The following is a 25880-nucleotide window of genomic DNA, read 5'->3' on the forward strand; positions in this document are numbered from 1 at the left end:
ACAAGCCCTTTTTTCTGGCCAACCCAGCCACCTAAGCCTCAATGATCTCGCCTGGAAGATGAGAAGGGCAGCCTCTCCCCTTTACAAAGGCCTCCCCAGAACCTATCGAGGTGAGGAAAGGACATCAGGTTTTAAAAATAACTGTCCTACAAACTAAAGTCACCGAACTTCAAAAGGTCCCGAGTCATGCCACTTATAAACACACTGCTCTCTGCTTGTGGAAAGATTTCGCAGGCATGCTCCGAGCCTCACAAAGACCCTGCAGGACAGCGTGGCCAGGCTCAGCAAGAAGATCCCCAGTCCCCAGATAAGAGACCTCGGCCCCAGGGAGAAGGGCTGGCCTGGCCCGGGGTCTCCCACGGGGAGTGTCAGTCTACAGAGCATCAACAGATCCCACCTGGCTTTCCCTCACCCGTGGTTCTCAAAGTTTGGTCCAGGGAACACGGAGGTAGGGGTCGGGTGTTCCTGGAGACCTTTTCTGGGACTTTGCACGATCAAAATCATTTTCATAATCAAATTCAATTTAATTTGCCTCTTCCATTTTCATTCTCTTGTGACTGTTGAATGGAGTTTTCCAGAGACTACTTGATATGTGCCATCACGAGAACGAAGGCAGGAGCAGAAATGAGAATCCAGCTCTCCTATTAAGCCCGATAGGAAAGAGACTTGCGAAAGCCAAAAAATGACGGCTTTCTTTTCACAATTTTTTTGGGGGGGTTGTTATTCTGATAAGATATACATGTAATAGGGTTAAGTTATTTTGATAAGATATGCATGTAATAGGCTTATTACTGTCACTTTTAATGAATGAATACAGTTTTAAAAATAAAAATTCATTTAAAAATGAATACAGTTTTTAGAAATGGGTAATAGATGCTACCCATAAAAACAGAATCTCTCTGAAATGCTCAGTGATCACAGGAGCATGAAAGGAACCTGGGGCCCAAGAGCACCAGGTCAGCTGGTGGCCCCAAATCACACCCGCCCCACCCACGCCCTGGGCCGCCCTGCAGAGACCCCGCTGGAGGGGAACACGGGTGTGTGTTCAGTAACAGCAAAGCAGCTATTCGTTCTCAGGCCCTCCTTCACCCCTTCTGATTTTCCCAAGGAGAAAGCCTGCATTTGGAGCCACTCTGATTCTTCACATTTGCTCATCTCCCTTCTAAGAGAGGAGGAGTTGGTCAGGCTCAGAGCCTTCCCTGGAGAAGGGAATCTGCTAAGAATTTGATAAGCAAACTGATACAGTCACTGGAAACAAGAGAGCGCTGCTCTCAAAGTCAGCAAGCGGGGCTCATCCACGTGATTCTTCACTAAAAACCTTGCTTTAAACAAAATTATTTCCCACTGATGGCTTTTCACTTACAGTCATTAAGTCTCACTTTCAAACAAAGGACAAATGTGAATCCATGTGGGAAAAAAAAAATACAGAACAAGAATAAAGCAGAAATTATGACAGAGGCAGAAGAACAAGAGATTTGGGATGTAAAGTCTCTGTAGCAGGAACATTCCAGAATTCCACGGTGCAAGGCACCATCAGACACGCTCTGACTTCCCAACCAGTTCTAAGGAAACCGACATGTTTTTAATGCTTCTACAGATCATGTTGTTTACTTTTCCCCCCACCCATCCAATCTATTCTTTAAGTGCACTTGTGGCAGCTGCCAAAACACAAAGAATCACTTTCCCAGGGCTTCGGTGAGAAGGATCAAGCGCTCTACAGGCTGTCTGCAGAGCTTTCTGCAACACCGGAGATGCTCTGAGTTTACACAGGGCTCGACAGAGGCCACCGGCCACACGTGGCTAAATGAAAACTTGATGTGTGCTTAGTGCGGCTGACTGGGTACCATATTAAACTGTCATTTTGAAGTAGAACTTGAGTCGCCCCACAGGGCTGATGACTGCCATCCTGGGCGGCACAGGTCTGGCTCCTGAACCCATATTCCACTCTGTGCTCTGCCTGCAGGGCCGGCCACGCTCCTGGGTTCCCCTGCTGCCTGCCCTCCTTGCCTCTCCTGCCCCAGGGAGTGGCCATCACAGCCCTGGGGGATGGACGGGCAGCCGGGACGATCTGATCTCAGCTCCGACAATTTTGCAGCAGAGGCATAAGCGGAAAGACTGTGCCTGGGGCAGAGCCAGGGTCTAGGGCACCAAGGCAAGAGGCCCCCAGAGTTGGGAGGTGGGCAGAGAAGGGGTGCAAGGGCAGGAGCCCCCAGGGAGCCAGGGCCAGCCCCACAGGGACCACAGGACCCCTGCCCAGCACCACACAGGCCCTATCACCCATCAGCAAGTTTCACCCAACCAGGGATGGGAACATACATGGAAAAAAAAGAAAGAAAGAAAATGGGGAGATAGCACCAGGGCCTCCCAGTCGGGAAGCAGCAGAATCGCGGCTAGGTACTGGTGCCCAGCTCCCCGCCTCTGCCCACCTTTCTGCCCCACCTTGAACCCCAACTTCTTGGGGCATCTCCCAAACCCACCTTCTTTAGGGACTGTGCCCCGCACATAAGGAGGATCCTGCTGCCATGCTTCTGACATACGATCCTCTCCCGAGGGCCAGAATGGAAAAAGCCAGAGGACGGCAAGACGAGGACACAGAGGTGCCCACGGACAGGGAAGAGCAAGCAAACGAAAGGAGAGCAGGCGGCAGGTGGAGGGTGCAGGAGACAACCTGGGATCCTGACCCTGACTCTGCAATCACCCAGCCAGATCCCTTACCAACCCAGCCAAGGCTGCTCTGTGGGGGAGGCCCGCAGCACGGCGAGTCACCGTGCTGGGCCCACACGTGCTGGGACACTCGGAGCGCCTGCTCAAGGCTCTGCAACGCCCTTCCCTTCCCGGGGGTCCCCCTCCCTTCCGCCTTTCAGAAACCCCGTCTTTTATTTAAGCTGCTTGAGTGGTTTGGGGTACAATAGAGGGGATTCTAGCCCCAGTTCCAGGCCCAGGGCAGGCCCCAAGCAGCCGAGCAGCCAGCAACGCCAGCCCTGCTTCCTCTTTCCACACCAGCACACCAGCTGTCTGGGTTCTGCACCAGCAAGAACTTCCTCCCACCGAGAGAGGAGAAGAGGAAAGAAGCGGTGCTGGTCAGCATGGTTTCCTGTACAAGCTGGCCTCCTCCAAGGTGTTCAAGCATCTGAAAGCTTTTTTTAGGCCTAAGCAGAACCAAGTTCCTCCCAAGCACAAAGGCTGTGCTCTAGAACTCTGATTCAACTAGAGGAAGTTTCCAAACAAGCAGGTGAGGACCTCTCCCATCCCCAGAACACACAGCCGGCACAGCTACCTGCCCTGGGACACGCTGCTGCTGCTGCTGCTAAGTCACTTCAGTCGTGTCCAACTCTGTGTGACCCCATAGACGGCAGCCCACCAGACTCCCTTGTCCCTGGGATTCTCCAGGCAAGAACACTGGAGTGGGTTGCCATTTCCTTTTCCAATGCATGAAAGTGAAAAGTGAAAGGGAAGTCGCTCAGTTGTGTCAGACTCTTAGCGACCCCATGGACGGCAGCCCACCAGGCTCCTCTGTCCATGGGATTTTCCAGGCAAGAGTACTGGAGTGGGGTGCCATTGCCTTCTCCCCTGCGACACGTAGCCTTGGCCAAAATCAAGATGCCACTGCCATTTGCAGGCTGAGTTAAGAGAGTTGGTGGGTCTGGGAACGCAGAAAAGGCTCTTTTTTAAACATTTTTAAAATAGTTCAGACTTGGGGAAAATGAGGGTAAGATGCAGACATGATGGCCTTTAGCCTGAGACATTTCAGTGTGTATTTCTTAAAAATGAGGATGTTCTCTTACATAACCAAAGTAAGATGATCACAATCAGAAACTTAAAACTGATACAACGCCGCTAATCTGATCTGTGATTTTGTTCAAATTCTGATGTCCCGCCAACATCTTTTACAGTGAAAGTGTTAGTCGCTCAGCTGTGTCCAACTCTTTGCAACCCCAAGGACTCTAGCCCACCAGGCTCCTCGGTCCATGGAATTCCCCAGGCAAGAATACTGGAGTGGGTTGTTGCTGTTCAGTTGCTCAGTTATGTCTGACTCTTTGTGACCCCATGGACTGCTGCATGACAGGCTTCCCTGTCCATCACCAACTCCCGGAGCTTGCTCAAACTCATCTCCATTGAGTCGGTGATGCCATTCAAGTCTCATCCTCTGTCCTCCCCTTCTCCTCCTGCCTTCAATCTTTCCCAGCATCAGGGTCTTTTCTAAGGAGTCAGTTCTTCTCATCAGGAGGCCCAAGTATTGGAGCTTCAGCATCAGTCATTCCAACGAACATTCAGCAATGATTTCCTTTAGGACTGACTGGTTTGATATCCTTGCTGTCCAAGGGACTCTCAAGAGTCTTCTCCAACACCACAGTTCAAAACCATCAATTCTTCGGTGCTCAGCCTTCTTTATGGTCCAACTCTCACATCAGAGAAGTAGATATTTTTCTGGAATTCTCTTACTTTTTCTATGAGCCAATGGATGTTGGCAATTTGATCTCTGGTTCCTCGGCCTTTTCTAAGTCCAGCTTGAACATCTGGAAGTTCTCAGTTCACGTACTGTTGCAGCCTAGCTTGGAGAATTTTGAGCATTACTTTGCTAGAGTGTAAAATGAGTGCAATTGTGTGGTAGTTTGAACTTTCTTTGGCATTGCCTTTCTTTGGGATTGGAATGAAAACTGACCTTTTCCAGTCCTGTGGCCACTGCTGAGCTTTGCAAACTTGCTGGCATATTGAGTGCAGCACTTTTACAGCATCATCTTTAGGATTTGAAATAGCTCAACTAGAATTCCATCACCTCCTAGCTTTGTTCGTAGTGATGCTTCCTAAGGCCCACTTGACTTTGCACTCCAGAATGTCTGGCTCTAGGTGAGTGGTCACACCATCGTGATTGGGTCATTAAGATCTTTTTTGTACAGTTCGTCTGTGTATTCTGCCACCTGTTCTAATATCTTCTGCTTCTGTTAGGTCTGTACTGTTTCTGTCCTTTATCGAGCCCATCTTTGCATAAAATATCCCCTTGGTATCTCTAATTTTCTTGAAGAGATCTCTATTCTTTCCCACTCTACCCACTGGAGTGGGTAGCCATTCCCTTCTCCAGGGGAATCTTCCCGACCCAGAGATCGAACCTGGGTCTCCTACATTGCAGGAAGACTCTTCACCATCTGAGCCAACATCTTTTACAGCAAAGGAAGAAAAGGTATTTTTTCCTGGTCCAGGATCCAGTCCAGGACTCACACAGGATCTAGTTGTCAAACTCTCTCTAGTTTCCCAAATCTGGAAGCGTTCTTCAGTTTTTCATGGCATTGATAATTTTCAATAATATGAACCAGTTATTTTATAGAATGTCACTTTGGGAAAGACTCACTTTCAAATCATCATTTTTTGTCGATGTTATACAGGCAGTAGCCACAAGAATGGAATCTAACCAATACAATAAAAAATATGTATGCTTAGGGCTTTGCTGGCAATGCAGTGGGTAAGAATCTGCCCACCAGTAAATGGGACATGGGTTCAATCCCTGGCCAGGGAAGAGCCCAAAGCCACCAGGCAGCTAAGCCTGGGGGCCACAACCACCAAGACCACAAGCTGCTGCTGCTGAAGCCGGTGGCCCCGGAGCCCGCGCTCCCCACAAGAGAAGCCACTGCCGAGAAGCCTGCACACCGCGGAGGAGGGGCGCCGCCGTGCCCGAACGGGAGCAAGCCCGCACGCAGCAGGGGCCCAGCCCAGCCAGAACTAAGTCAGTACACTTTTAAACTGTTAAACATATTTTAAAAATTGTAAACTGTCAAAATATACATATATATACTTAAATAGCCTAAGGTCCAAAGCACCACAAAGGAGAAAACCCTTTAATCTTCAGGGACAAGGGTCAGTGGTTTGAGGCCCTGGAAAAGGGACAGAAGTTACATAACCACACACACACACTCTCTCTCTCTCTCACATACACACACACTCTCACATACATACACACACACTCTCTCTCTCTCACACATACACACACACTCTCACGTACACACACACACTCTCTCTCTCTCTCACATACACACACACTCTCATACATACACACACACTCTCTCTCTAATACACACACACATACACTCTCTCACATACACACACACTCTCTCACACACATACACACACTCTCACACACTCACACATACACACACTCACACACACTCCCTCTCACATACACACACACATTTACACATACACACTCTCACATACACACACTGACACACACATACACACTCTCTCACATACATACATACATACTCACACATTTACACACAGACACACACACATACACACACACTCACAAATATACAGACACACACACAAATACACACACTGACACACTCTCTCACAAACATACATACACACACTCTGTCTCTCTCACATACACACTCACACACACACACACAAAGCTGAGAAGGCTGACAGGACTTGCTGCCGTTTCATTCAGGGCCAAACACGTGTTTTTAAACCCACAGGATTCTTTATGTGAGAGGAGGCAGAATTGCTGAAATGCTGGCATTTTACAAGAGTTCAACCACAGGTGAACTATTTTCCATGTCTATGCTGAGAGGCTTAACATATTTCCTCAACCTGAAGACCCACTTTTTCCCCCACGCTTGCAGATATCAGATCTCAGATGGATCATAAAGTTAATGCACACATTTATCGGGAGTGACGCGTCAGCCAGGCATCAAGTGGGCCTGCGTCACAAGGTCTGTTTCAGAATGAAACAAGTGTGGGCATCAGGGCGGTGCGGCGAGTTCAGAGCCGGCCTCGGGCGCTCCAGGGACCAGGCAGCACAGCCTCCCTGGAAAGCACGCAGCCCCCGCCCAGCACTGCCGGCAAGATGCTGCCCACTCCTCCTGGAGGACCTTTCTCCTGACACAGCTCACAGAAGGACGAGAGGGCGGAGGACGCAAAGGATCCAAAGTTAAAATCCACTACCGCTGTGAGAGATGTGGAAGGACCCAGAAGAAATGGCTGAAAACGTCAAAAGAGGCTGCTTCTAGCAGAACTGGAAGCGGGAAGGAGTGAGGCAGAGGACTTTCATTTTCTCAAGGGCTTTTCTTCAACTGTGCACAAGTATGGCTTCAATAAGGATCAAGGTTTGGCTGCAGCACAGATTCACCAGCGTTTTTTATTTCCCCATGATCAAGACAGGACGATTCAGCCCATTCAGCACGTTGCTAGATTCAAATCAAAGTCTCTGTCCTGCCAGTAAACTGGTACAGCCACTATGGAAAAGAGTATGAAAGTTCCTCAGTCAACTAAAAACAGCTGCCACCTGATCCCACAGTCCTGCTCCTGGGCATGTATCTGGAGAAAATGAAAGCTATCGTTCAAAAAGATGCATGCACTCCTGTGATCACAGCAACACTATGACCTGGAAACAACATGAAAGCCCTTCAAAGGGGAATGGATAAAAAAGACACGTGTGCATGCGTTAATGTGGGGGGTTTCCCAGGCGGCTCAGTGGCAAAGAATCTGCCTGTTTGATCCCTAGTTTGGGAAGATCCCCTGGAGAAGGAAATGGCAATGGAAGGAAATGGATTTCTCTTGTCTGGGAAATCCCACAGACAGAGGAGCCTGGTGGGCTATAGTACCTGAGGTCACAAAAGAGACAGATACAACTTGGTGACTAAACAACAATATATATGCATGTATGTATGTGTATGCATGTGTATGTATGTGTATGCGTGTGTATACGTGTGTGTTTGTATATATTAATACACACAGTGGAATACTACTCAGCCATAAAAAAGAATGAAATAATGCCATCTGCAGCAACATGGGTAGACCTGGAGATGATCATACTAAGTGAGGTAAACCAGACAAAGACAAATACCGTGTGATATCATTTACAAGTGTGATCTAAAATATAACACAGGGACTTCCCTGGTGGTCCAGCGGGTAGGACTGCTCTCCCACTGCAGGGGGAGGGGCTTGATCCCTGGTTGGGGAACTAAGATTCCACATGCCGCACAGTGTGGCCCAAAAATAAAAGAATAAAAAGGACTTCCCCAGTGGTCCAGTGGCTAAGATTCCACGCTCCCGATGCAGGGGGCCAGGGTTGGATCCCCAGTTAGGGACCTAGATCCCACATGCAGTAAAGATCCCACACGGCACAACTAAGACACGGCCCAGCCGAGTAAAATAAACACACAAAATATGACAGGACGGAGCTTATCTACACAGAGAAACAGACTCAAAGGCATGGAGAACAGAGGCATGGGTGCCGAGGGGCAGCTGGGGCAGAGACGGGATGGAGTTTGGGATTAGCGGGTGCAAACTCTTATATAATGGATAAACAACATCATTATATAACGTCATTATATAAGATGTTCATCATTTTATATAATGGATGAACAAGGTCCTGCTGTGCAGGGAACCATGTTCAATATCCTGCGATAAACTATAATGGAAAAGAATATGAAAAAGAATGCATATATACGTATAACTGAACTACTTTGCCATGTAGCAGAAATTAACACCACACTGTCAATCAACTATATTTCAATAAAACAAATCATTTTTTAAAGTCTCAGTCATTCACTATCAGGGATGGCAAAGCTTTTGCCCGTCATCTAACTCAGAGGCTGCCATTGCACAGAGCGGGTAACTGAAGCCTCCCCCTCACCAAAGATGTATATCTGGCGAGTGTCAGGGTAGAGACTGAACAGCTTGTTGCCAAGTCCTAGATCAGCGTTCCTCCACCTCACCAGCCTCGGTGGGGACCTCAGAGGATGCACCCTCCAAACCCACAAACACACATCTTAAAACTACTTCAGCACCTGGACTCCAGCCTCAGACTTCTGGATCGAAATCCTGGGTGCTCATCCCACTGGCCGGGTGGCCCAGGAAAACTGGCTTGGTCTCTCAGCAACTCTGTGTCCCAGCACCATCCTCAAGAGCTGCTGTGAGAACTAACCTATATAAAACCACTTAGGACAATGCTTGGAATGCAATCAGCTTTCGATAAACAGTAGTGATTTTTATGGAGGTGTTGTTATTCAATAAACAGCAACAGTTAGACAGGAAAGGACCACAGTTGGTTGAACACTTTACATGCTAGGTACAGGGCCAGGCACTTTATGATCATGACCTTATTTAATCCTTAACAGCTCTGCAAGATAGGTATTGCCCTTCCTCCTTCCAAGAGAAGGAAATGAAAAACCTGGAAAAGCTAAAAACCTTGCCAAGACTGCATAGCTTATGAAGAGGCAGGGGGAGGATTCAAATCTAGATTTCCTGAAGGCCCACGTCCACGCTTTTCTTGTATCAGCTCTAAAACAAGTTTTCCTATGCTTTTTCGATCCCAAGTTTCATAGCATTCAAGTACGATTTGCTTAAACAAGTTCCAACCTGGGTGGGGGGAGGAGGGGTTGGATCCAATTTCTAGCAAACGCCTACACCACCAGGATCCTATGTCTGCAGTGGGAACGCTAGCAAAATCCAGGGCAGGGGAAGAACGCAGCATGTCCAAAGCTGCCCAAGGGGTTTAAGAACCTTCCCCCTGGATTTATAAAGTGTCTGTCTAGCTATTGTACTCCGGGGCCCTGGGCGCCACTCATTTTTTATAATAGGCGTCGAAGCCGCGGCGTAATATTCTCTCAGACAGAATTTTAAAGAAATGGGGCAAAGCAGCAAAGAATCCTTTATGGCAGAAGCCATAGCACTGCCCAAAATGGCTCGCTGTTGCTTTAATTGCCGCTGGCTGGTTTAAGGGTCACTGAGAGGAATAATCAAAGTCCTTCCTCTGCTGGCTGGTTAACCATTAAAGCAACTCAGCAAGGCCCCGTGAACCGTGGCTGTTCCTGAAGCCGATGGACTTCTGCCGGCTTCCTTCTCAGTGCTACCACCCAGAGCATGGACGTTCTAAAGGGGCTCAAATGCCTTGGCACTGACCCCGTCCAGAGATGGAGTGTAGGCCCGTCCTCCTGAATCTGCTGGGCTCCTGGCTGCCTGGACCAACAGATCACCGCGAAAGTGCTGCTGTGGGACCCGGAAGGCTCTGGTGTTTCCACCTGGTCATCCTGAGACACCCACTGGGGGCAGCCAGACACCGCGAGGAAGTCGGAGCGCCTGGGACCGCCAGGCTGGGGCAGTCGGATGGAAACACGGACCAGCTGAGCCTGCAGCCAAGACCCAGAATCTGCGTCCAGACACCATGGCGGGGGTGGCGCTCCTCAGACAACCAGTCCAGCCAGGCCTTGGGATGAGCGCACCCAACTGACATCCTGGCTACAAGTGCATGAGACTCCTCCAGCGAGGACCACCCCACAGATCTCACTCCAATTCCTGATCCACAAATCATGGGCAAGAGAAAGCATTTGATTTGGGGTGAAGAAGTTTGGGGGTAATTTGTTAGGTACAAACAGGAGCTAGGACCATGAGGAAGGATATTCTTCTTCAAAAAAAGCTAAAAACCAGAGAGAAAATGTCAAATCTGCCGGTTTCAAATTTATCAGAATGAAGCTGAAGCCTTTTGTGTGGACAAAGGGTCAGGTGGACAAAGACACCCGAACTCCGTTCATCACGTTGAGTGTGACTCTGACCCCACACGATAGGCATTTACATTAAGCGGATTTGGCTGCGGTGAGAATACTCAGCAGCAGACGTTCCTGTGATTGTCTTCCTGATGGCGATTCCTATCTGTCAGAGCTAACGCTAATGTCTCTTGGATAATCCAGCAAAACACAGCATAGGAAAAAAGTCAGGCCAGAAGAGATCAAAATTGTTTTCCATCTTCCTTTAAGGAAATGAAAGAGGCTGATTCTCTGAGCTCTCTAAGAGCACCTTTGCAAATCTGCAAATGACCATGAGACTCTTGGTTAAGACGTGTTGCATAAAAGGGAATCAGCCTCTACTTTAGAAGCATCTATGTGGTGATAGGCAGATTAAGTAACTTTCAGAGATGGAGGGCTGGGTGAAGGTATCTGGGATGCCTGCCAAATGATGAGGTTCAAGAGATGTTTAATTCAATCCAGCCAACACACACACACAAATACACTGCTATATTAAAAGTCTCTACAATAAATGCTCAGAAGGAAAAACAATAGTTCAATATTAAAAGGCTGCAGCCCACAGGGACCACAGCTCTCCGCCAACAGGGGGATCTGAAGATTCTCTCAACTGTGGGGACAACGGTTCTGCCAACCCTCAGAGCCTGTCTTCTTTGGAGGTGATGACACCCTAGACACCTTGCAGCCAGAGGGAAGGTACCCGGAAAATGCTGGGGACACAGTCGGGTCCCTGTACTGCACCAGCAGGTGCCCAGGTTCCCACAACGGTGCCAGGAAAGCTTACATACTATCTGTAGAATTGTTTAAAAGGAAGACAGCTGATTTGTTTTCAGGCAGCAGACTCCATCTCAACATCGACAGCTATTTCTATATTCTAGCCAACAGCCTGCACTAGTATCATTTTCCCTAAGTGACATTATAGTGACTGACACTGTCCAAGGGCTGTATGTACCCGCAAATCTTTATCCATGTAGAAAGGATGCTACTACTCAAACCCATATACTAAGTTTGAATATCTAAACATTCTTAATACTTGGAATGTTTCCCACTGTTCTATCTTGGGGATTGTTTTGTATTGTTACAAATGAGGGTTTCTTGGCTGCAAACAGCCCTACAAGGCCTTTAAGGCTCTTTTCAACCCTCCATGAATTACCACGTGAGAGTTTAACAATACAATAATTCACCAAGCAAACCCACCAACATCAGGATTTATCCACAGTTAGGGCAGGCACTACCAATCTAGAAATTTTTTCCTACCAGCCCTCATCGTTCCTAAAATTCCTTCCATGAAAATTCATTTCTTTGATTCATAAAGATTTCTTTTTATAATAGTGCTACATTCTCCACCCTCATGCCCTGCCTATTAAAATGGTCATTTCAAATAATGCAGAAAACATTGAGAAATGAAAAAAATAAAACCCCCAGCATTCTTAGCAGCAACCATTAATAACATGTGAGGCTACGTGCTTCTGAAACTGTGATACTGCATACCCCAACCCCACCATCAAGCAACATGAATCAACATTTTTGCAGAATACAATAAACCAGAAAAGTGAAAAGCCACTGGGATGTCACAGCAATGTCAAACGGCTAAAAAGAAAAACTTCTAAAACTTTATTCTCAATTTCTGTGGGTACTTCACCTTAAGTGGTAACAAGCAGAGCAGAGTCTGGGGACCATGCTATGATTCTCTCTGTTCTAGACCTTTTTTTCCTCTTATATGTACATGTTCTTTTACTGTATGTATATATGCTTTTACATAAACTCTAGCATAGTTTTACACAAGCATTTTTCCCACTAGCTTTTTTCCCACTGAATAGATGATGGCCATGTGTCCATATCCACACATCATCCTATTCCAGTGTGAAACACTCTTAAAACTTGAGCATCTCCAAGCAGGGCAGAGTCCTACACCTCCATGAGCTCAGACCTTTGGGACTGAGGGGCTTGGGGGAGGAAGAGGTCACAGGCCATGCTTTACCAACGCCGCCTCTGTGCCCGGGATCAAGGCTGCCCAGGCACGGCCCAGGGGCTGATGCAGTTTCAGAGCAGGCGTGAGGGAAAAGGGCCCTGCCTGTTCTGCAGGACAGTGTGTGTGGCAGGAGCCACGGTGAGTCCACAGAGCGTCTGGCTCTAACCGCGACTCCAGCCATTCATTCCCCAATTCGTTGTGAGCAGGCACTGTGGGAGATACTGGGGTACAAAGATGGGGAGGCCAAGCCCTTCCTTCCAGGGGCTGAGTCCAGGGCACAGGGAGCCAGACCAGCACAGAAATGACCAGAAGACAGCCTGAGAGAGACATGAGAGACTGGTAGTGCTGCTTAGACAGACTCCTGGTGCCAAGCCTCCAGAGATTCTGAGTCAGCAGGTCTGGGTGGGGCCCAGGACCGGGCAATTCTACCTTGGTTCTGCGGTGCAAGGACCACACCTTGATGGCATTTCTCGAGGGCAGGGGTTCCCCCCCAGGCAACCCTGTCCCCTTTCCCCAGGACACTTCCAAGGCCAGAGATGTGCCTGGTGTCACAACTGGGCGGGGGGCACAGGAAGTGGTCTCATTTAGTGAGTGGATGCTGTAAACCTCCTAAATGGACAAGACAGCCCCCACAACAAAGAATGTCAGCAAACTGTGTCACTAGCACGGCTGGGCACTTCCCTGAAAGCAAGATACTCAAGGCCTTGGTTTTATCAGAAGAGGGAGGATCGGCTCGATCACACAAAGTCCTGCTGAGGATTCAGGCATGCAAAGTGCTTAGAACAGGATCTGGCACACGGGAGGCACTTTTTTTGCCATTATTACTATTATTAGCTCTCGTTACTACTGCAGAGCAGCTAGGAGACAAGGACATTCCAGGATGGACACAAGTCCTTCCTGCAAGGACCCCGCCATGCTACAGCCCTCGCATGCCCTCTCCCAGTAACAGGGGCAACGATATTTACTGACGGCTTACTACGCAACATCAGTGGGATGAGGAAACTGAGGTTCAGAGACATCTAGTAACTTGCCCCAGGTCACACAGCCATCAAGGGGCAGTCTGTCAACATTCATTCGCTCGATCATCAACTGAGCAGCCACTATGCACCAGGCAAACCTCAGGAGGAGACACAGCCTAACACAGCGCAGCTCAGGCAGAGAAACAGGTGATCTCCCGAGCCCAAGGTCTGCGGCTCCAGACCCCTCAGAGTCCACCCTGCTGTAATCCTGGCCCTGCGAGCCCTCTCTGGCCTCTTGCCCAGAGCCTGTCTCTGACAAAGGGACCTCATTGCAAGGGCCCTGGGGAGGAGGGTGCAGCATCTCACTGGAACCTTCCCTGCATCCATCCTGAAGACCCAGCGGGTCCCCACGCTCCAGGCCAGCCCCGCAGGCGGGAAGCCACACCCTCCCCAGGGCTGGGCAGCAAGCAAAGCCCTCCTGCCCCCAGTGTCTCCTCCAGCCCCCAGGCCCCCCAGAACCCCCAGGCCACTCATGACTCCCAATTCACGGACCAGGTGACTCAGGCTCCAAAGCGGCAAGTGCCCCCAAAAGTCAGTGGAGCTCAGGTTCCAGCCACGTCACTTGAAGCCAAGATGTCCCTCCACACACCCCTTTCCCGTGACTTTGGGTTTTTTTTTCCCCCTCTGACTATAAAAGAGTACAAATTCAAAGCAAATAATTCAGAAAACACAGAAAAAATATAAAGAGAATACATCTCACTCATCTCTCCAGCAGATATAATAGCTGGCATGTAATTCTTCCCAGATACGTTTATGCACATAAACATAGGTTTTAGAATAGCCTCATGATTCTAAATCACGAGCCCGTGCTCTTGGAACCTGCTTTTTCCCATTCAGATGCATTTCTCGGTTAGTAACAAGCTGGTCAACACGTGAAGCCCGGATTCTCTCAACCAGCGCCTGGGCTCGGTATTCATCTGTTTCAGCAACCCCCTACCGACTGTCAGGCAGAGTCACAATTTTCCAACATTTTCAAACAAGGCTGTGGTGAACCCCGCTGGACCTGGATCTGTGCCCAGTTACCCCCTTAGGACAAATTCTTCCAAGTGCAATTGCTGGGTCAAAAGTCACAGACATTCCAGCAGCAACAAGGGGACTGTCACCCAAGCGGGCAGCCCTAGTCCTACTGGTCTGATGGCCAAACTTCGGGTCAGGGCTGGGTGCCCCAGAGGCCCAGAAAAGACGTCACACCCAGCTGGTGACCGAAAGGTCTGCCCCCCCCCTGGCTCCCCTCCCCGCCACGCCGTCCAGGCTGCGGGGCGTCTGCATGGCCACTCTCCGCCCTCCCCTGCCAGCGGCTGGCCCTCCCAAAAACCCGAGTCCCCAGGCCTTGACGCCAAAGCCCCCATTACATCAGAGCGCCCCCAGCTCCCAAGACCCTGCCCGGGTCCCCCACTCTGTGGCCAAGGCCCCCGGAACAGTGAGGACCCAGCATGAGCCACAGGAGGGCCTCAGGACAGGCTACACGGACGTCTCCAGGGCACCGCGCCCTGCAACCAGATCCCTCCAGGGACAGAGTCAGCCTCGCTGTGCAACACACACACACACCACACACATACACACACACAGTCATACAACAGTCACACACACCACATACACAGTCATGCAACACACAGACACCACACACACAGATGCACACAAACACCACACACACACATCACACACACCAAACACACACACCACACACAGACACAGTCATGTAACACACACACACCACAGACACACAGTCATGCAACACACACACACACCACACACACACTAATCCAACACACACACAGACACACACTCACACAACACACACACACATCTTATAGGAAAAAGTGCGGGGTACAAAGAGATTCCAGCCTCAGTCATGCAACACACACACACACTCACACACACACACAAAACACACGTACACCCATGCAACACACACCACACACCAACAGTCATGCAACACACTCACACAACACACCACATACACACTCATGCAACACACACACACACCTTACTGAAAGTACAAAAAGATTCCAGCCTCACTCATGCAACACACACACACACCACACACACACACACACATCTTAAAGGAGAAAGTGCTAAGATGTGACAACATTGTCCTCTAAGAAAATAATTTCTCTTCCCCTGACCTGTGCTAGTAATTCATTAGGAAGAGTCCAGGATGCGCCCAATTCACCGGCTCTTCTCCTCCCCAACCCCAAGTTTCCAGGCTCGGGACAGTTTTTTAAAGAGAAGCTGTTTGCTAGTTTTTGGCAAAGGAGAAGGCTGATGCTGGGTGCAGGCCTTCTGTGAGTCTGAGGAACACAGATGTCCAGAATTCGGATGCTTTTTCAAACCGCCTCCACCCAGGCACAGAGGGAAAGAGCACGGCCGTTTACAATGAAGCGCCTCTGCCCCTGCTGGGAAGGGCAGGCTGAAAAAGTCAGTGTGCGATGGCTTTCCGAGCCAGAAACATGTGCGTGGGCAACTGGGCCTGGAGGGCCCTTCCTGCTCCTCATCAGTGACCATTTCACCCCGAGACCAGTCCACCTTCAGAGCAGCAGGGGGTAAGGAAAAACTAAGGAACTGGGCGTGGAATGTTACAGATCCCGATGACAGTGACTTAGAAATTCTCTGCGCTGCCTCTCGTTTCAAACCTTTGAGAACAGATCCGGGTACACAGCATCCAAGTGCATCAGCACGTCTCCATGCCCGCTGCACCCCGGGGCAAGGCTGCCACAGGCAGAAGGACTGCTTATCTTTCTCCAATCGGCTAGCCCCACCCCCAGGGCACCGGTGCTCAGCCCAGGAGGCGCCCCTCCTTAGCACCGACTGTTCCCTCTGGAGGGTCCTTCCCCAATCCAGGCCCGCCCCCTTCAGACAGGCTTTCAGGGAAGCACACAGTGGGTGCTCAAGAAATACTCCATGAGTTAATGATTAAAGCTGATTAACCAATGTGCCTGTGGGAAAATACATGTGTTTTCTTAACTTGAAACATCAAGCTCATATTCAAGAGCCTCTCTGATAAAAGTCTGGGCTTCCGTGGTGGCTCAGAGGGTAAAGCATCTGTCTGCAATGCAGGAGATCTGGGTTCGATCCTTGGGTTGCGAAAATCCTCTGGAGAAAGGATAGGCTACCCACTCCAATATTCTTGGGCTTCCCTAGTGGCTCAGCTGGTAAAGAATCTGCCTGCAATGCGGGAGACCTGGGTTTGATCCCTGGGTGGGGAAGATCCTCTGGAGAAAGAAATGGCAACCCACTCCAGTATTCTTGCTTGGAAAGTCCTATGGATGGAGGAGCCTGGAGGGCTGCAGTCCATAGGGTTGCAAAGAGCTGGACACAACTGAGCGATTTCACTTTACTTTACTTCAATGTTTCTGCAGTTTCAAACTCCTCTTCTGTGAAACGTGCTCTTTAAACAGGGAAGTGTGTCCTTAGCAGTGGTCATGTATGGGTGTGAGAGGTGGACCATAAAGAAAGCTGGGTGAAATGAGTGAGTGAAGTCGCTCAGTCGTGTCCGACTCTTTGGACCCCGTGGACCGTAGCCCAGCAGGCTCCTCCATCCATGGAATTTTCCAGGCAAGAATACTGGAGTGGGTTGCCATTTCCTTCTCCAGGGGATCTTCCCCACCCAGGGATCAAACTCAGATCTCCTGCATTGCAGGCCGATGCTTTAACCTCTGAGTCACCAGGGAAGCAGAATTGATGCTTTTGAGCTGTGGTGTTGGAGAAAACTCTTGCGAGTCCCTTGGACTGCAAGGAGATCCAACCAGACCATCCTAAAGGAGATCAGTCCTGGGTGTTCATTGGAAGGACTGATGTTGAAGCTGAAACTCCAATACTTCGGCCACCTGATGCAAAGAACCAACTCATCTGAAAAGACCCAGATGCTGGGAAAGATTGAGGGCAGGAGGAGAAGGGGACGACAGAGGATGAGATGGCTGGATGGCATCACCGACTCAATGGACAAGAGTAAACTTTGGGTAAACTTCGGGAGTTAGTGATGGACAGGGAGGCCTGGCGTGCTGCAGTTCATGGGGTTGCAAAGAGTCAGACACGACTGAGCGACTGAACTAAACTTTCTACTTATAGTTAATACAAAACACTGGCTATATTCCCCATATTATACAAACATCCTTGAGGCTGCCTTACCTCCAATACTCTGTCCTGATAACCACTAGCTTGTTCTCTACACCCGTGAGTCTGCTTCACTTGTCATATTCCCCAGTTGGTTGTATTTTTCAGACTCCACATACAAGCAGAATCACACAGTATTCGTCTCTGTCTGACTTCTTTCACCTTCGCGTAATGCCCTCCAAGTACATCCATGTTGCTGCAAATTTCATTTTTCACGGCTGAGTAACATTCCCTTATGGATATACGTACTAAAAATGTTTTGGCTGCACCACGTGCAGGATCTTAGTTCCCCAACCAAGGATCAAATGCAGTGCAAACCTGGATTCTTAACTACTGGGCCACCAGGAAAATCCTGTACCACATCTTTATCTATTCACCCATCAGTGAACACATAGGGTTGCTTCCATATCGTGGATGTTGTAAACGGTGCATGAGCACTGGGGTCACCCATTCACTTGAATCACTCCAAGTCACGAGGGATGCTGGGCCCTGCAGACCATAATCACAAAGCAAAGGAAAGGAGATGCGGACAGCAGAAGCCCCGCCCCAGAGGCTCTGAAATATCACAGTCAATTGTCATCATCTGTGAATCTGTCTACTCACTAATTCCAGAAAATACTGTGCTGCTCTACAGCCATGTGCGGGCCAGCACAGAGCGCAAGGTGCCCCAGGCGCCTGCGGGGCTGTTCTCGGGGAGGAGGGACAGACCCCCTCTGCCCCACCCCAGCTCTCGTGCTGCAAACAGGCATCCTTAACACAGTCCATTTAGTGCCACACTTTCTGCATTTTTGTGCTTTACGTTGCTGATTTTGCTGCTTAAAATGGACCCCAAGCCTAGTGCTAAAGGGCTGGCTAGTGTCCTAAGCCCAGGAAAGCTGTGATGAGCCTAACGGAGAAAACACGAGTTGAATAACCTTTGAGCAGGCTGAGTCATGGAGCTGATGGCCAAGCTCAACATGAATGAACCAAAAATATACATTATAGAAGGTGTCTTTCGGAGAAGGCGATGGCACCCCACTCCAGTACTCTTGCCTGGAAAATCCCATGGACGGAGGAGCCTCGTGGGCTGCAGTCCATGGGGTCGCTAAGAGTCGGACACAACTGAGCGACTTCACTTTGACTTTTCACTTTCATTCATATGAACACATAGGGTTGCTTCCATATCGTGGATATTGTAAGAGAAGGAAATGACAACCCACTCCAGTATTCTTGCCTAGAGAATCCCAGGGATGTGGGAGCCTGGTGGGCTGCCATCTATGGGATCACACAGGGTTGGACACGACTGAAGCGACTTAGCAGTAGCAAGGTGTCTTTAGAGACTTCCGTGCTGGTCAAGTCGTTAAGACTTTGCCTTTCCTGGATTGCAGGGGTGCAGGTTCCATCCCTGGTTGGGGAACAAAGATTCCACAGGCCAGAAACTCAAAACAGAGAACAGAAACACTATTTTAACAAATTCAATAATGACTTTTAAAATGGTCCACATTAAAAAAAATCTTTACAATAAAATCATGTGCATATTAAAAAGCAAAGACAAAAAGGTCTTACTTTGCCAAAAGGTTTTACTTTGCCAAAACAGGTCCGTCTAGTCAAGGCTGAGTTTTTCCAGTAGTCATGTATGGATATGAGAGTTGGAGTACAAAGAAAGCTGAGCACAGAAGAATTGATGCTTTGGAACTGTGGTGTTGGAGAAGACTCTTGAGAGTCCCTTGGACTGCAAGGAGATCCAACCAGTCCATCCTAAAGGAGATCAGTCCTGAATATTCATTGGAAAGACTAATGCTGAAGCTTCAACACGTTGGCCACCTGATGTGAAGAACTGACTGACTGGAAAAGACCCTGATGCTGGGAAAGACTGAAGGCAGGAAGAGACGGGGAGACAGAGGATGAGATGATTGGATGGCATCACCGACTCAATGGGCATGAGTTTGAGCAAACTCCGGGAGTTGGTGATGGACAGGGAGGCCTGGCGTGCTGCAGTCCATGGGGTCACAAAGAGTCGGACACGACTGAGCGACTGAACTGAATGTGTCTTTAAACAGAAACACAAAGTTACATACTGATCAGTGGACATGGGGGACCAGCGGCTCACGGGAGCCTAATGAGGTTGAACTTACTGAAAGCCTTTGGTCACAACATTTCCCTTGGGAGCCACGGCTTCCCGCAAGCTTAGCGGAAACTTCTGCGAACAAGGAGGACCATCCGTGTGCTCAGGTGGCTGCTCCCTGGCCCACGCCCATCGGTGCCCACCCTCCCCTGGCACCCCCGCCGCTCCCTCCATCTGCCGCTCTGCACACAGGCTCCCTTGTTCCACTCAGTGTTTTCCGGAGATTCCTCTGTCAGGTCGCTCTTCTACTGGACTCGCAATCTGTAATCACTAGCCGCCCCTCCACACCCCAGCCTCAACTGAGACATCAACTCCCTGAGGCAGGGCTTCTGTCTTGAACCCCTATCTGCTTGGATCAGCAGAAGCTGCAAGCCCAACAACAAGGTGGGTGCCCAGTGCCTGCCCGAAGGGACATAGCCTGCCAGACAACGGCCATCAGCTCCCCGGTGGGCTCTGCGAGTGTGAGCAGTGCCCAGAGAGCCTGCACAGAGGCTGAAACCCCACCGATTAGACCCGGGCTGCCCTCCTAAACCTGGTTGGTCTGAAGTGAGACGTGCTCTGGTATAAAAGATGCACAAGACTTCCAAGACCGGGTACAAAAATATATGCAAAACATCTCACTCTTGATTTTCCTGTTTTGATTCCACACTGAAATTATTCTATCTCAAAAATTCTGGGTTAAAGGAAATTGGATGGAAATTAGCTTCAGCTGTTTCTTGTTCCTTTTCAACATGGCTGCTAAGGAAGTTTTCATGACGTCCAGAGTTTGCCCTATACTTGCCTGAGTCCACCCCGGTTATTGGAGAAGGAAATGCAACCCACTCCAGGATCCTTTGCCTGGAAAATTCCATGGACAGAGGAGCCTGGCAGGCTGCAGTTCATGGGGTCGCAGAGAATCGGACACGACCGAGCGACTAAGCACACACACCCTGGTTATAACAAGGCCACGGAAAGGGCAGCCGGTGACACAGGTCAGGCTGACCCCCTCTCCCGGCGGCTGCCAAGTGCCCTCCTGAGCCAGGCAGGAAACACCTGTCAGAGTTTCCCGAGACACACAAAGACCTGAGTGTGTCCAGAAAGGGGCTTCGGAAATCGGGGCTGAAGGGAGTTGAGATGAAACAACTGTGCCTCAGAAGGGGAATGCAACCCGGACAGGGGCCGGCATGGAGTAGCCCTATAAATATGTGCTGGATGCTAAATTGTGTGTGCGTGCTAAATCGCTTCACTTGTGTCTGACTCTTTGTGACCCCATGGACAGAAGCCCGCCAGACTCCTCTGTGCATGGGATTCTCCAGGCAAGAATACCGGAGTGGGTTGCCATGCCCTCCTCCAGGGGATCTTCCGGACCCAAGGACTGAACGCACATCTCTTACATCTCCTGCATTGGCAGGCAGGTTCTTTACCACTAGCGCCACCTGAGAGGCCCTGAATAAATCAGTACTTGGCCAAAAACAAAAAACAAAAAAACTATTTCTAATTTGTCTGCTGGTATTTGGGATCACAGAGCATGAGAAATGAAAGAGGATCTGAAAAATGACTAGACTCTGCCGTGTGGCTGACCTGTGAGGACACTGAGCTCTGTGTCCTCCCCTGGAGAACCGGTGGTCCCTGCCTCCCACCCTACCTGCCAGGCCCAGGCCACCTGGCAGAACTGTCCACGATGATGGGAGTTTTCTCTGATCTGTCCAATACCAGGCCTACTGCGCCCCTGAAGGTGGCTACTATGACTGAGGAAGTGAACTTTCAATTTTATTTAATTGTTATTAATTTAAATTCAAATCCATCATGAACAGCACAGCTCCGGGCTGCTGTGGCAAGGTGGAAGGTGGTAAAGCCTGTAAAACCCTCGGGGGACTCGCCTGGTGGCCCAGGGGCTGAGACTCTCCGCTCCCAATGCAGGGGGCCCAGGTTCGAACCCTGGTCAGACCCCACACACTGCCAATAACAGCTCGCACGTCACAACTACAGATCCTGCGTGCTGTAGCCAAGACTCACGGCAGCCAAAGAGAGAGACATTAAAAATTAAAAACGCTTTTTGGAATCGTCAAACCCTGATAGAAATGAAATGGGTCATGCTGCTAAATGAATTCCAAACGTGAGATTCTAAGAGATTTCAACTGCCCAGCAAACAGTCCTGATTCATCATACGTGCAAAAAATTTCCACACACAGAAGGTACTTCACTTGGGGGAGAAGAGGGCTCACAGATGAATCAGAACACAGGAAGAGTCCTTCAGAAGCAGCTCGGCAAACTAGCTTTGCCTCCCGGGCCACCTCTGGCCTCGACATGCAGGGACAAAGCAGGGTTGCCAGCCTGGTGGATCACATTCCTGAGACCTCCCACCCCCTCACCCGGAGGGACCAGCGGCCCCCGCCCCTTCTGCTGACCTACAGACTCGGGTCCTCCCACAGCTCCCAGACACAACGGAGGTTGTCAAACCTGCTGGGAAGTGGTGGGAAAACCACTGCTGAAAAGGGATGGGGGCTAAGTGGGAGCCACGAGAGTGTCAATCTGTTCACTCAGGTGGGAAGATGCCCACGAACTTCAAATCGAGGTCTCAGCTCTCCAGATTTTTCCAGGCAGGAAAGCACTTCCGAGACTAAAAACAGCTTTTCTGTATCATTAAGATCATTAATATTCTATACCCAAGCAGACAATAAAGAAAAAAAGCAGGAGAGTGGAAGGGCTGGGACAGAGGGGGGCGGCGAATGGTTGGGGCCCAAAAGTCAAAAAAGATCTAAGTACTTTTAAGGAAACACATGATTATTTCCAAGTAGCAATGTAAGGAGTCGCTGTAAAATATTTAAGAGATTTTGTGAGCTCATTCATTCTTATCCATTAAAGGGCACAGCTAATTTCCCCCTTCAATCCTTCTAACTTTTCAACAGACACGTTAACTTCGGGGCTTAAGAGTGTCTAAAGCCCTTGGTTTGGGCCCCTCCGAGTTTCCAGGATGAAAACCACGTGAAATTGGATCCACATGTGTTCCACCCACAAGCTGGCCTCAGTGGTGTAATTTATTCTGTCGGGCAGCTTGCTATTGCTCAACTTCAAGGAGGGAACGCCAGCAACCACTCTGCAGCTATTAAAACAGAATGAACCAGCCTGGGGTCAGCAGGACAGAAGCCACCTTCACTTCAGGACCCAGCTTTCTGTACCTCAAGTTCAGTCTCCCGTCTGTTGATATCATCCGTGGACTGATTGAGCTTCTCCAGTTCTCCCTGATGAAGAAAGGGGACAGAAAAAAAGACTTCAGGGATGCATGTCTTTAGTTTCCACTGTGACTCAGCTCCAAAATCTGCAAAATTACTCTGGCCCGTTTGTAGGAAGAGGAACTAGTCCATATTAATTGTCAAGGAAAACAGTTGGGCTTTGGCTGGAAGAACAAATGAATGTCAGCATTTCTGAAACCTTTTTCTTGATAGTGGCCTTTTTGAAAATGACTTAAGGTCCCAGGAATTTGTCTTTTCTTAGAAGGTCAATTATTTATTGCAGGTTTGTGCCTTCAGGTAAACCTACCTGTTACAAATGGTTTAGAGGCTAAATCAAAATAATGCTTTCTGCTTTAGAGTAGGAATTTTGCAGAAAAGATAATAAAAGAAAACAAAGCCAAGCCTAAAGTATAAACTCAATGAAATCATGCGAACCAAGGGTGGAATTCTGGCATTAACTCAACCCAAAGTTGAGCATTTTTCTGTAGAGAGCATTTTCTTTTCAAACCGCCAATTATTCAAACTACCTAGCTGTTTACAAAACAACTAAAACTAGCTTTAATCCTGATCCTTTAAATATTTACAAGCTAACATTTTGTAAAAGCGCCCAGCATGAAGTTAACTCATTTTACTCTGCAAACAAAGGATCCTGTTAACAGAATTCCCCGACCAAGAAAACAAAATTTAGTAGCCCAAACTGATTTTAATAGAATTCCTAATACGAAGCTTTTTCCACCTGATTTTTATTTTGCTCACCTGCCGTAACAATTCAGTTAAACACAACAGCTGAGTTAAATGAGCTTTTTAATAGATCTGCACACTGAAAAACCAATTAGGTCTCCAGAAATCGCAGTTCGTGCTGAAAAGCAGGGTTTTGTTACAAGTGACTTATGGAAGAGCAGAAAAATGGGTCTTGCAAAGGGGTGTGCTGTGATTTTTTGCTTAGAGGGTGAAAAGGTTAAGCTGTCACTTTGAGATCTCGGCTAGGAAACCGCTTTTTAATCATCTCCCGGAGAAATGGAGGCGCAGGAAGCAGGCCAACCCTCTCGCCTTCTCGCGCGTCAGCTTTGCGCACCAGTTGGCCCTGATTTCTGTTCACACTCGACCTCACAAGGAGGAAAAGCTGGGTTTTAAACCATTTGAGGCCTGCCGGAGGGCTGCGTCGGGGATGACAATAAACCCTTCGGTTTGCTAACAATGAATCGGGGGTGGGGGGGATGGCTCCGCACGGTCCCCTCTGCCAGGTGAGGGCTCCGACCCCCGGGCACGGCGGCCGCCCCAGGTGTAGGGGGGTGGCCGGCGCCCACCGCCCCGGGGGCGCGCGCTACGCCGCCGGCCGGGCTCCCGGAGTCCGGAGGTTGCGCAGAGCCCGCGGCGCGCCGAGCCGGATCGGGTACCCCGAACCCGGCCAGGCGCCCCCGCCCCCTTTCCTCTTTGTTACACGTCCGCCCCAAGCGCAGGGCACGCTGCGGGCGACCCCCCGCGTCCCACCGGGAGTCCCGGCGATGGAGTCGGGCCGCGTCCGCGCGGGCACCGCAGCCTCCCCAGGAACCGGGCGAAACCCGGCGCTCGGAGCTTCTCTCCCCCGCAGCCCCGGGCCTCCCCGGGCCGCCCCCCTGCGCGCAGGCACCCGGAGCTCCGAGGCGGGCTGAGCGCGGAGGCCGGGGCCCCCGCGCGCCCCCGCGCCTCCTACCTGGATCCGGGGGTCCACCTCCTCCTCGTCAGCCAGCCCGGGCTCCATCCCGGCTTCCTCCTCCTCCTCCTCCTCCGAGTCCCGGGAGGGCGGCGGGCGCTCCGCCGGCCCCTCCGGGCGGTTCCACCTCGGCGCCGCGTCCATGCCGGGGCCGGCCAGGGACGCGCGGGGCTGGCGGCCGCAGGTCGCGCCGGAGCCTCCTGGTCACGGCCGGGCGGGGGAGCTGGGCGCCGCTCGCGGCTGCGGGTCCCCGGGCTCCGGAGGAAGTGGGCGCGGTCGCCCCCTCTCCGCCGCGGCCGTCAGCGCCGCCCGCTCCGCCCCCGGCCCGCCCCGCGCCGCCCCGGCTCGGCCCGGCCGCCCGGGGAACCGCGCTCCGTCACAAAACCTCCCCACCAGCAAGCCCGTAGGTGGTGAAATGGGGGGAGCCCTCACCCCAGTTTTAACTTATCAGCTGGAAGAGATCGCCAGCTCCCCAAGGTCGGCTGCCGGGTGTCTGGGTGCTTTTCCGCCTCCCGCCTCTGCCAAGGCGAAGTGACTTCGTGGAGGGAAATTGTTAATCGCTCAGTGGTGTCCGACTCTTTGCGACCCCATGGGTTTAGCCCCCAGGCCCCTCTGTCCATGGAGATTCTCCAGGCAAGAACACTGGAGTGGGTTGCCTTGCTCTCCTCCAGGGGATCTTCCTGACCCAGTGATGGAACCCGGGTCTCCTGCATTGCAGGCGGATTCTTTACGGTCTGAGCCACCAGGGAAGCACGGTAGAAGGAAAGTCTGGGGTATTTCCACCATCTGAAGTCCCCTTTAGAAGCTTGTCCTCCGTGACCTTGGACCAGTTGCAAGACTCAAACCCCTGTGTACACGCCAAGCACTTCTGTTCCCTTGGGTGAAGCTGAGGAAATGTATTCTCCTGAAGGTTTCCCCAGAAAAGGGAAGGGAAACGTGTGCTCACATAGACATGAAAGGACCCAGAGGGGAGCCGGCTCCAGCTCCAGGGGTAGATCCCTTGTCCAAAGGCTGTGCCCCCACTGAGCAGAGTTCCACACCCAAGAAGCTCTGCTTTCAGAGTTATGGGATGGCCCCACCTGAATAGCTGGGAAGCATGGAAAATCCATTGATCAGGGTTGTGGGCGGTTGCACGTGTGCGTGCAGCCTTCTCCAGAAGATGTGAGTGTTAACCTCTGTTAATGGACACACTCCATCCAAGGGGTTACTGACAGGAGGTTTCCTGTGGGCGCCAGAACTTGCCCAGC

The 25880-nt window shown here is 50.4% G+C and overlaps 1 protein-coding gene across 1 annotated transcript in view; it reads right to left on the bottom strand.

The window, feature by feature from the left end:
- SH3BP5 (SH3 domain binding protein 5) overlaps nt 1–24908 on the bottom strand; it is an 81034-nt gene extending 56126 nt beyond the window's left edge. Inside the window, exons 1-2 of the mRNA XM_055569961.1 lie at nt 24634–24908; nt 22887–22949 (exon numbers count right to left, since the gene is read on the bottom strand). Of these exons, the coding sequence (XP_055425936.1) occupies nt 22887–22949; nt 24634–24777 (207 nt within the window). The 5' untranslated portion in view covers nt 24778–24908. The remainder of the gene's footprint in view (nt 1–22886; nt 22950–24633) is intronic.
- Nucleotides 24909–25880: the final 972 nt, after the last annotated feature.

Source organism: Bubalus kerabau, chromosome 2 (assembly GCF_029407905.1).
Source record: "Bubalus kerabau isolate K-KA32 ecotype Philippines breed swamp buffalo chromosome 2, PCC_UOA_SB_1v2, whole genome shotgun sequence".
Taxonomy (NCBI): Eukaryota; Metazoa; Chordata; class Mammalia; order Artiodactyla; family Bovidae; genus Bubalus; species Bubalus kerabau.